The sequence below is a fragment of the Sinocyclocheilus rhinocerous genome, unplaced genomic scaffold, assembly GCF_001515625.1.
Source record: "Sinocyclocheilus rhinocerous isolate Xijiao unplaced genomic scaffold, SAMN03320098_v1.1 scaffold132, whole genome shotgun sequence".
Taxonomy (NCBI): domain Eukaryota; kingdom Metazoa; phylum Chordata; class Actinopteri; order Cypriniformes; family Cyprinidae; genus Sinocyclocheilus; species Sinocyclocheilus rhinocerous.
In genome coordinates this window covers 338,040-350,234 of record NW_015627050.1, presented here as the reverse complement: position 1 = coordinate 350,234, position 12,195 = coordinate 338,040, and the positions used below count along the sequence as shown (strand labels likewise).

Below are 12,195 nucleotides of genomic sequence, written 5' to 3'. Positions count from 1 at the left end.
ACACACACACACACAAACACAACTTTTATACAAAGGCTTGTTTTAGTCAAATAAAGTAACCCTAAGAAAACCTCTTGATATTCATGATGCAAGCATTTTTGTCAAATCATTTTTACTTTGAATATTATGTTTGAAAATGGTTTAAAAATAAATGGTTCGACAAGTTTTGCGAATAAATGTCACAACTTGTGTGTCTACAAAGACGTTCAAATGATCTTCATATATCACTACAAACATAAAAAAGACACTTTTTGCACTATTTGGTGTTTCTTAGATTGTCATTGAGTAACAAAACAATATATGTTTGCAAAGTTTTAGCTCTAGCATTTCAGAAGAGTATGCAATACCACAATGAATGCCTTCTTAAAGTTCATCTTTGCCCCAAATCTTAGTTTATATCATACGCAAACACTACAACTCAATATCCTTCAATATTCTGGCTGCTTTGGTCTCAATGCAGTAGACCTAAACATGCTATCAACCTCTCTAACCATTAGGCCACGACTTCCCCAAAATGTTGGTTCTCAAAGATGACCCAGGTAGGACACGAACCCACAATAAGGCCTCTTAGTGAAGAAAAAAAAGCATAAGAGTGGCTTTAAATCACACTGGCCAAACATAGAACAATTTCCTTTTTAGTAGACTGAGTGTTTTATTGACTGTATCATGTTACCATGTATAAAAGCCCTGTCATATCAACTGACTAACAACATTCAGTTGAAATGGCTATAATTTTCTCTTCTATAACTTATGTGAAAAAGGAGAGTAATTCTGAATATAATTCTGAGCCGAGGTAATTAACTCTTATGAGTCTTTTAACAGGTCCCAAGTTATTGCTCTTAAAGCCCTAGTGGGGCATACTTCAATCATAGCTCAGCATCACTGTCTCTGTAGCTATGGTTACCGCATCCAGATACCAAGGCCCACACATACAGCCTTTGAATTATTGGGCTCTTAGGAACAAGAACTGGACTGTGAAAAAACCATATTAGATATTTTAATCAGCTTCATTTGTACAGTTTGTACATTTTCAAATGATGTGTTGCTAGAAGGGCTGACCTTATTTTAAATTAATTTAGCAAGGTATAATGACAAGAAGGTTTATGTATCCTTAACCCCTTTTTTCTGTGAGAACAGCAAATATTCAAGCCTTAAAATAATTAATGATTTTATTCAACCGCAACAACCTTAAAAATAAGTACGAAATATTGCACAGTCAGTTGGTAATTATCACAAAATAAACCCAGATAGGGTGATCAGAATTTGCATCATCCTGAATGGAGGTATTTTATGATTAATGATCATCACTGTACATTATCTCACATATTTCTGCTTACTAAATAAATGGACAGTGAGTTGAAATTATTCTGTCATATGAGAATAAAGAGAGTGCAGAGAGATACGACTATGAAACTAGCAGTTTAGGAGATTGATTGCTGGGGAAAAAGTCAAATATAAAGTTTAGAGGTTATACATAAATATTTGACAACAGAACACTGACTGACCAATCAGAATCAAGCATTCTGCAAATTATTAGCTGTGTAATATGGACTGCAAATTATTAGCTGTGTAATATGGACTGCAAATTAGTAGAACAAAAAAAAAAAAACTAAACAAGCACACACACACACACACACACACACACATATATATATTATGGAATTATATATATATACATTATATACATTATGGAAATATTTTTTAGATCTGGGCACATAAATAGACTCAAAGCTATGTTTGTTTGTTTTTTGAAAATCAAAGCATTAAAACTCAAAAATAACACATTTTCCCCCGTTGATTGTTATTACAAGCAAGGGAGGCTGCATCTGAATGAAGACTGATATATGCAATAGTGTTAATGTTTTCACCCACATGACAGTGCACAATCCCTGCAGCTCTTACCTCGTCGTTTAGGTTCTGCAGAATCTCTTTTCCGGTACTTCTCCTGATCTCCACCTTTCGTGGTTTGGAGATATCCTTCTGCCTCTGGATCACTCGACCTTTCCCTGATGACAGCAAGTCAAAGTCCAGTGTCTTGTTCTCCACCGAACCCTCCACTGGGCAGAACATGCCACAGAATTTCTGCCGTGGCTGGTTGGGGCTGGAGCGTCCCATGTTCTGGAAGAACGCAGGCACATCTCCGGCAGCAGACATTTCTCTCAGTGTATACTTTCAGATGGATGCAAAGGCATGTAAACCTCCGGCTAGAGAGCTCTGTGGACGCTAAATGTTAGTTTTTTCCATTGGGAGGTGAGAAACAACATTACATGTGAAGCGAGAAGGTTCCTACACTAGCCAGAGAAATCTTAAAAGAATACTAATGGAATGTAAACATAATTAACAATATAAATAAGAATCCTCAAAGAGGAAAAGAATGAAGTAAAACACTAAAAACAATCCATTAGCATTTCTTCAGGAGAACACATATGATTCGCTAAAACAATACATTTTATTATCCACACCATTCAGCCCTTGCAAATTAATATGCAATTGATCGCAACTAGCTTCAACGAAAAGCCCTTTAGAAAAGATGCCCAAATTGAACAATACAATCTGTTGAACAAGACAAAACACGAAGAATGAATGCAAATAAATGTGGACCATGCAAATGATGTTGTTATTAAACGCAACACATCAGGATTTAATGTTAATATATCTACTGAAGCGATGACAAACATTCAGAGAAAATCCAGAGATGTTACCGTACGTTAGACGCGAGACCGACTGAGGGTGAGGTGACGCTCTGCTGGAGAGATGAGAGGAGAAACAGCGGAAGTGATGCGGGGTTTTGAGGGTTAAAGATGTAATGTGTCCATATCTGAGGGCGCTTTCCCGGATGACTTGTCTTAGTGCCTATTGTGAGATAGGCTACCTTTGTTAGCGTTCGCTCTGTATGTTTGGTGAACACACGTTGGATGTGGTAAACAAAGAGAAATGTATGTTAGGTTTAGTCGTAGAATGGATAATGACTCTTAATTTTTGTTTGTATTTCTTTTATCTGCAGTCATTAAAGAGTCGTTGCTCCGTTGGTTGAAGCGCCACGCCCATGCAGGTTACAGTTAAGGGCGCTGTCCGTTCAGCACCACGCGCTGGAGCCGCGACGAATCACGGAGGTTATGATTCAGTTTATGACTTGGGTTATTAGTGGAAGTTCACACGGGACGAGTTCTTGTGCTCCGTCTGAGCTAGTTTTACGCACACATGTGTCAGATGGGCGTACAGTAGCGTACAGTATTAGGACGTTTGTGTTACGTCTCGTTTAAAGAAGGGAATCGCGAGAAATTTAACCATCCTACTTTTTCTTAACGATCCCTTCCTTGACGGTTCCATTAAGGATTATTTTAGTAATTGTCAGTAAATAAATATTTAGGGGAAAATGTAATTCGTATTGCTTTTACTCTCTGTAGCCAAATTATGAGACCATTTAGATTTCAACAAAAATAAATATAAATATAAAAATTATACTGAAATTAAAAAAAGTTTCTATTATTTTTGCAATAAATAGGCTACATCCTCAGTATGTCTTACATAAAATACTAAATTTACAAAAACGTGGTGACATTAAATGTAATAATTTATTGCACACATGTGTCAGATGGGCGTACAGTAGCGTACAGTATTAGGACGTTTGTGTTACGTCTCGTTTAAAGAAGGGAATCGCGAGAAATTTAACCATCCTACTTTTTCTTAACGATCCCTTCCTTGACGGTTCCATTAAGGATTATTTTAGTAATTGTCAGTAAATAAATATTTAGGGGAAAATGTAATTCGTATTGCTTTTACTCTCTGTAGCCAAATTATGAGACAATTTAGATTTCAACAAAAATAAATATAAATATAAAAATTATACTGAAAATAAAAAAAGTTTCTATTATTTTTGCAATAAATAGGCTACATCCTCAGTATGTCTTACATAAAATACTAAATTTACAAAAACGTGGTGACATTAAATGTAATAATTTATTTATGGTATAAAATACCACTGGTTACAAAAAAACTCAATGTCTAATCAATCAATAACTATACACGTTGTTATTTATGAACAATCAGCCAGTAACTACAATAATTTACCATACAGTAACAGTTCTTGGTTCAATTCGATTCGGACGACATGATTAAGTGAGTCAGATTGATTTAGCAACTGCTCCAATTGAATCATGAGGGTTTTTGAGTGGCTAGAAAGAACCGGCTCATAAGAGTCAATCGTTCAGAAATCGGAATACACTGATCACGTTGTGTTTTAAATCACTGAAAAGATCTGACTCATAAGATTCATTAGGTCGGGAATCGCATTGCACTGATCGATTTGGTTAACTAAAAACGGCTGAGCCTGACATCATTCGTTTCGGAACGATACATTACAAAGAAGAACCATAAAAGAGATTAATTAAAAAGAAAGTGTCACTCGTTGGGGAATCGAACTATTCTGATAATATATAGGCCTAAATTTTTTCGCGCTTTATTCAAAGTAAAAAAAAAAAGCCAAGATGCTTTGCGCACATTTTTCTCACATAGCAATTTTTGCTGCATAAGAAATATTGGGCGGTGGAACATTTCGATGGAGTCACTCATTGGAGACTCGCCATTCTGCTTGCTTCTCCAAAGCAGCCTCACGATAATAGCTCCAAAAGCTCAGTTTCCATAACAACAACATGTGCCCTTACCCGCTCAAAAGAGTTCCTGCTTTAGCTACTGTCTTTGCAGGCTGTTGGATTGAGGGGGAGAATGTGAGAAAGACAGTTTGTGCCACAAAAGGAACAAAAGATCAACCCGTTTCATTTAATTTCTCAGACTTGCATGCACAAAACTGACGCTGCTTAACAGACTTTTCAAAACCACTTCTCTGGTTAACAGGAGTCATATGTGGCTTAGACAACGGTCTTGTTTTGGAGCACAACACATACGCACACAAGCATGCATACTTCAGTCATCATTGACTACGGAACCTCAGAACACCTGTTTCAGCCAATCACAAGACGGCAAATTCAATCACAGCTCCTCCCACTACAGCCTATGCTGTTGCCATGGGTTACTGGGAGGAATAGACTAATCAAACTGGAATATAGAACCTTTTAAAACATTTTAAGAATATTACACTGTTGTTAAATAAAACCTTTTTTACCTATTATTTTAAGTGCAAAATTATTTAAAAGAGCTGAAATTTACAAACATGTGACAAGCTATTTAATTATTTTAAATTACATTTAACCTCGGATATTGGTGTATACTATAGCTGTGTGAATATGGCACACTTACATAAAAAAGATGCAATTAATCATGTCAAAACAACATGCATTAAGATTCATGCCGATGTCACTGAATTTAACCCATCCACTGTATTCTGATCTGATTTGCATCTGTGCTCAATATGAAAACGCCCTGCAGGTTGCTGCAACTGCGGCCTCATCAATCATTTGACTTCTGCAATGCTATTTAAAAGCTTTGAGAGACCTGACAGGGGCAAACTGTGGGGGGGGGGTGTAGTTGTAGGCAACTGTATCCATAAACAGATACCACAACATTTTGTAACACAGATGATGTCGTTTTTCACTCCTTCGTGTTCAGTCAGAATGAGGCACACCCTTAATTTCCCATCTGCGCCACTAGAGGGCAGTCGTGTATCGCTTTAGACCGCTAACGCTATCTAAACTGGGTTACTATTAATTAAGTTAAACCAGGTGAACTCACAAAGGCAATTTAGGCGTTTTAGTGTCGGTAAAATTGGTTATAACCTCTTAGCTCTGGGTGCAGCATTTCACACAAATCAATAGATGAAACTAGTTCAATGGTAAAAGCTTTTCTGCACACTGCTGTGAAACCAATCATAGGACAGATTAAGCATTTCAGCCACAGATACCATATAACTGTTCTTCATAACTAGCAGAGTGGCACTCATTCAGCCCTTAGTGATTTACCATAAGGAGCTTAAGCAACAGACTGAACAATTCACATTATCTCAAGACAGAAACAATGACAGAGCACAAATTTGATAAGCATTTCATATTCACAGTTAAGATGAGGGCATGCGATTGTACACGAAACATGAGTCAAACGTAAGGTGGGCCGGACAGTTGCCAGAATGGTCCAATCTCATGTTCAGGAGTAGCTTTGGTTAACCCTATCATATCAATGAGAAATTAAGCCATACTAATGGGAGGAATGTAGTGAGATCATAATAACTGGGAGTTGTGTGTATTATGACGCATGGTGAAAGGACCTCAGACGTCAATCTATCTGTCTCTGGTGCAGTCTGGCTCCAAAGTAATCATCTCACAAGTTTCTACAACAAGGCTCGGTGTGTGAACTGTAGAGCCGGAGAAGATCTGACCCCAGGTCAAATTCCCAGACGGTCCCAGCTCTGGAGATCTAATCCCGTGTTCCCGAGTGGTTGCTATCATTACTGGGTGGTTACATACTGGCCCAAGCCCAAAGAGACTATGAGCAACAGTTATAGTGATGCTTGACTTAGGACAATAAAAGTATAATTTTATTGAAATAATAAAAATTACTGCTAGAGGTGCACAACATTCTTTTTTTTTTATAGGTAAAATTAACAGTTCCGTTAATAAACATGTAAAATGTGGTTCTTGATTTTCCTTCGCTAAGTCTAAAATAATAATATATTTTGAGCAGATGGGTCAGATTTGGTGGGAAATGTCCACAAACAGAGAAAAGAATCAGGCCACAATGTGGTCAGCTGTGCTACAAAATACCTTGTAGGATTTTTTAAAAATTCTTCTTAGCAGGTCTTTACATGGGGGTCACATTTACCATTGTTTGTCAAATTTTCTCTGTCGAAATCTAGTCATTTCAATAGCAAGCCATGCAATCGGGAATTTTGCATGACAACACGTTTCACACATTTACCTTGGTGTTCAGGAAGTGATTCAGTGAAGATCAGACGCTCCAGAGCAGCTGCAGTGTGTTTGGTGCTGCTGACTGCAGTCATATTGCTGTGTGTCCACATCTATACAAACAGCACGAACTACACAGAAGAGACACACCAGCTACAAACCAAGATTAACAACCTCACAGAAGAGAGAGATAAGCTAGTAACCAAGAACATAAACTTGACAAATGAAAGGGATGGATTATTAGCTAGCATGATGACAAACTGACTAAACAAAGAGCAGTTTAATCAGGAGAGAAATAAACTGGTGAAGAGTCTTCATGAAATAATCTTAAACTATCAATATACTATAACAAGAAATATAATTCATCCATACTTCAGTGTAAGTGGGAATAAATAATTAATAGCTGAACTGGTTGTTGGATGGATGGTTATACTACACTAAAATCCAATAGTTTACTTTACTTAGATATAATTAGTTATCTTTACTTAGTTGTTATACTTGCTAGGTTTTATTGTTACAGCTAATTTCAAGGCGAAAAAAACAACAACTAATTACTGCTTTGAGTGACGGGTACTTAAAGGCAGAGTAAGTGATTTTTCAAAAACGCTTTAAAAACTGATTCGGGCCGAATCGCAAACCAAACTTGTAGCCAAAGGGGCGTGTTTGTTTTGGTGATTTCAAATATAAACATTGGCTACCAGAAATCCCTTACTCTGCCTTTAAAAAAAATAATAAAGTAGCCACAAAAAACCCAGTGACATTAATACACCAGTGAGAGGCAGCAGTGCACTAATTTGTTGTTAATGTACAACAAAATAACAGCAGAAATAAGGAAGGTTAGAGCATGCGCAACAAGCAACGTTTTGAATTTGTGCTTAAGAATGATGACGTTTGGCTCAAGTTAATTGGCGCCGACTTTGCTGAACCTGGGAAAAGAAGCAGAGCGACTGCTTGCATTTTTACCACTGGACAAAGATTGATTCCGTCTATACAAGAATAATAAGGTAAGTTACCAAAAATGTTCTGTCTGCTGCTAACTTTGACTTACTCCGTGTCAACACCGGACGCGAGTGACGCGACACAACAAAAGACATAGAACTCATTATAATCAGTCATTCTATTCACACTGGATGTGGGTATTTGCAAGGCTTGCTTTATCGCGTCCAGTGTGGACAGCTTCTAGCTGAGGGGTCTTATCTAGCGAAATGACCGGTCATTTTCTTTAAAAAAATAAAAAGTTCAATATTTTTAAACCACAAATGCTCATCCTGCACTAGCTCGATTTCACGCATTACGTAGTCACGTTGGAAAGGTCACGCGTGATGTAGACGGAAGTGTCGACCCAGTGTTTACAAAGCGAACTTGTAAAGAAAGGCTGCATCTCAAAGCCTAGGGAGCTGACTTCTTCTCCTCCTTCTTTGGAATTTTTGGCATATTCCGCACCATTGGCACATACCGCCACCAACTGTTTATATTCATACATGGATAATAGTCCCGTCTCTATTCAGGCAGCTGACTTGCTACCTCACTGCCCCATCAGGCAATGATTTTGCAGGCAGCGTTTTTGCACGAAGGCACTTCATGAAACTGATTTCGGACAGGCTTCAGCTGAGGCAGTGTAACGGTTTAATGATCTACAACAAAATAGAACGTTTTGGTGATAACTAAACGAATATTTAATTAATATAATACTGGTTTCTCACTAGAACTAACATCAAAAGTGCAAAAAGTTAGTCAGAAATATACATTTACACACAAACTGACCACCAAATGCAACTTTCAGACGCCATCTTTATTTTATAGCTCAACCATCACGGAATGGAACGCACAGGATTGTGGGATATCAAAGGCAGGGAAGGATGTATGCTGCCTTCAAAAATCGATCAGATGAAGGTATATCTCATGAGACAGGAAGTGAAGATAACTAGATTCGGACGTGCGTCCTCCTAAGGCAGCATTTTAGAGCTTTCGGATGCAGCCCAAGTCAAATGCCCTTTACAAAAAACAAACAAAAAACAAACAAACCAACAACGATGTTGGACGATTTTGAAGTTGGAGGAGAAAACTGGATAGAGTTTTTCGCCCTACCCTACCTTTTTGAACCGGAGTACACAGACGAAGATCTAACCATCCATCAAAGCTTATTTAGATTATGGAAGCTTCAGATAGATGTGGGATTCTGCTGGCTCATGTAAATATAAAAGGAAATGAGATAGCAGATAAAATAGCAAAAAAATCAACCAGGACGAGTGATGTTATCAATATTCCATTTGGTAAAGCAGAAACTAAGGCAATGATCAAAAAAGAAATGAAGAAATGGCAAGAAAGGTGGGATGTGGATAATAGTGGAAGAAAATACTACAGTGTACAGAAATCAATTAATGCAAAGGGTGTGAATAGAAGGAACAGAAGGGAGGAATCCCTTTTAACTAGATTGAGGTTTGATCACGGATTACACAACATTATTTTTATTAGGCAAAAGTCAATCAGATGAATGCTTGGAATGTAAAATCACAGAAAGTGCAGAGCATATATTATTACATTGTAGGAAATATAAGGAGGAGAGGAATAGACTAAAGCAAAAGATGTCAGACAGGAAGAAAATGGTACCTTTAAGGGTGTATTGGGAACAACAGGAGAAGTGGTTAAGGATACACATAAGCTGTTGTGGAATACCTGAAGGATATAAGCCTAGTGATATATTATAGGATTTAGAAGTTTTTTTTCTCTCTTTTTATTATCACTATGTAAAGAAATGTAATCGAATCATAATCCATTCTACATACTCAGTACAGTAGGTGGCAGTATGCACCGGATAAATCATGGTTGTAATCTGACATAAAACTAAAGAAGAAGAGCTAATCGCGCGTGACCTTTCCAACGTGATTACTTAAAGGTGCAGTAGGAGATCTTGGAAAATGCTAACTTTAGCCTGATAGCACTGAAAGCCAAGGTCCCACCCTCTCTGCAATCGCAGTCCAAAGCCACGCCCCCTGAACGCATATACGCACACTCACAGACCAGAATACCAGAGACAACATTACTACAATAGGCTACATCAGCGGTTCCCAATTCCAGCACATGTTCCAAAGTTAAATAAACTTTAACGAATTTCCCCCGCTCAGGGAGTATAGGGAGCAATGAACACTGTGTTATCATATTCATGCACGTAGCTCTCCGCTGGGCTGCCTACATCATGTGTCATTCACCGGTGAGAAAACTTTAAAAGTACTACAATACCAAGAAGGAAGATCGGGTTGTTGATGTTTGTCTGCCATTCTCGCTCTGTCTGCACAGCGTGCATGAACGCGCTGATGACGTATCCTGTCTCCGCAAACCGGGTGTGCAGAGGTATGCTAATACATACGTTGACAGGCAGGTAAGAAAGCCAATTAAAACGCTCGGACCGAGCGCTTTGATTGGATTAACATTTCTTGGTCCTACGCCTTCCACAGAATATATAAATACAAATAAATACATTTAGACCACTTAACTTAATGCTTGCTATCAGGATATGAAGAGACTTTCAACCAGCATAACAAAAAATTTTTCTGAAGATAATCACCTATTGCACCTTTAATGCGTGAATTTGCGGATGCGCATCGCGGAGCTCATGCATTTGTGGTTAAAAAGTATATAATTTATATAAAAATATATTTAAAAAAAATTTAATTTGTTTTTTGAAAATGACCTATTGTTTTGCTAGATAAGACCCTATTCCTCGGCTGGGATCGTGTAGAGCCCTTTGAATCTACATTAAACTGCAATTTGGACATTCAACTCGTTGGCCACCATTGAAGTCCATTATATGGAGAAAAATCCTGGAATGTTTTCCTCAGAAACCTTAATTTCTTTGCGACCGAAGACAGAAAGACATGAACATCTTGGATGACATGGGGGTGAGTAAATTATCAGGATTTTTTTATTCTGGAAGTGAACTAATGCTTTAAACAATAGTTTAAAACAAAACATGGTTTGTAGTACTGATTATTGACGTCCATCTGTCCGTCTTCCATGCCGTTTAACTCTACTGGACACGGGAGTGCTGGATGATTACTGACGTACAGCAGGGTATATCGTAGTAAAGAGGTTTGGAGAACATTTTGGGAACGTTCCCTGTTGGTTAGCAAGGAAAGTTTTCTTAATGTAAATAGAACGTTCCCGTTAGGTTAGGGGAACGTTCCCGGAACCTACCGAGAATGTTCTGGGAACTTTCCCCTAACCTAAAGGGAAAATTCTATTTATGTTAAGAAAACTTTCCTGGCTAACCAACAGGGAATGTTCTGGGAACCAAAAACTAACATTCCCAGAATGTTCCGAGAACCAAAAATTGTTAGCTGGGATAAAGCTTAGTTTGGAAGTGACCTCTGAGTAATGGTTCACACCAAGAGCGATAACTGTAATAATATAGCTTTAAAAATCGTAAATTCAGAAGAATAGCAAGAGTCCACACCACAACTATAACGATAATGACACAGAGGAACAATATTGTTGGAATCACTTTCAAAACTATTCTTTTCCAGCTGATGAATGATAAAAAGAGACAGCCGATCAGAATCCACTCAAATTTAAAGAACTTGAGCATTTAAAGTGACATATGTTATATAGTATGTTATAAGTGTGTGCTTAATAATAAACAGAATGTTATTGTCTGTTGGAGTGGATGCTAATATAGTTAGTCATAGTTCTTGGTGTGAACGGGCCTTAAGCGGTGCCTCACACATAGCTAAATTATGGACAGTGGACGACTTTGCTTGAGAAATTTTGCTGGAGCTTTGCTAATGCACCTTAAACCATGCAGAAGAGCAAAGAGTAAGAACTACAGTTAAATAAATAAATAAAAAGAACTCCTCAAGTAACATGCAATACCACTATTAAACCATAGATGATAATAGAGAGAACTTTTGTGGAAAAACATTTCCTTTTGAACAAGAAAAAAAAAAGTTTTTGCTACATGATTTTGAAAATGAAGTGATGGAAATACTATGTATGTGTGGTGCAATATTATGCATAATGAAATCAAACACACACACATAAAAAGCATTATTTCTAAACAAAACAAAACAAAAATGCAGATTGTTCTTTTAATTTTTAATTTTAAAACTTTGTCCAACAGGGGAGAAAAAAAAGGTCTGTCAAATCAATAAAATTACAATTTATTTTATCATCGCATCGCAGTCTGAAGAAAGTATCTCCACAAAGGAGGTTTACCTACTTCTTTCCAACCGCCAATACAAATAAAAGAACTAAAACCTTCCTAACTATCATGCACCTTCTCTTCTACTTTACCTTGATTGTTAGACTTAAAAAACAAACAAAGCATATGAGAAACCTTCCAAAA

The 12,195-nt window shown here is 37.4% G+C and overlaps 1 protein-coding gene across 1 annotated transcript in view; it reads right to left on the bottom strand.

The window, feature by feature from the left end:
• Positions 1 to 3,007, bottom strand: part of LOC107720723 (dihydropyrimidinase-related protein 2-like) — a 28,006-nt gene extending 24,999 nt beyond the window's left edge. Inside the window, exons 1-2 of the mRNA XM_016528545.1 lie at positions 2,708 to 3,007; positions 1,903 to 2,214 (exon numbers count right to left, since the gene is read on the bottom strand). Coding sequence (XP_016384031.1) covers positions 1,903 to 2,154 — 252 coding nt within the window. The 5' untranslated portion in view covers positions 2,155 to 2,214; positions 2,708 to 3,007. The remainder of the gene's footprint in view (positions 1 to 1,902; positions 2,215 to 2,707) is intronic.
• Positions 3,008 to 12,195: the final 9,188 nt, after the last annotated feature.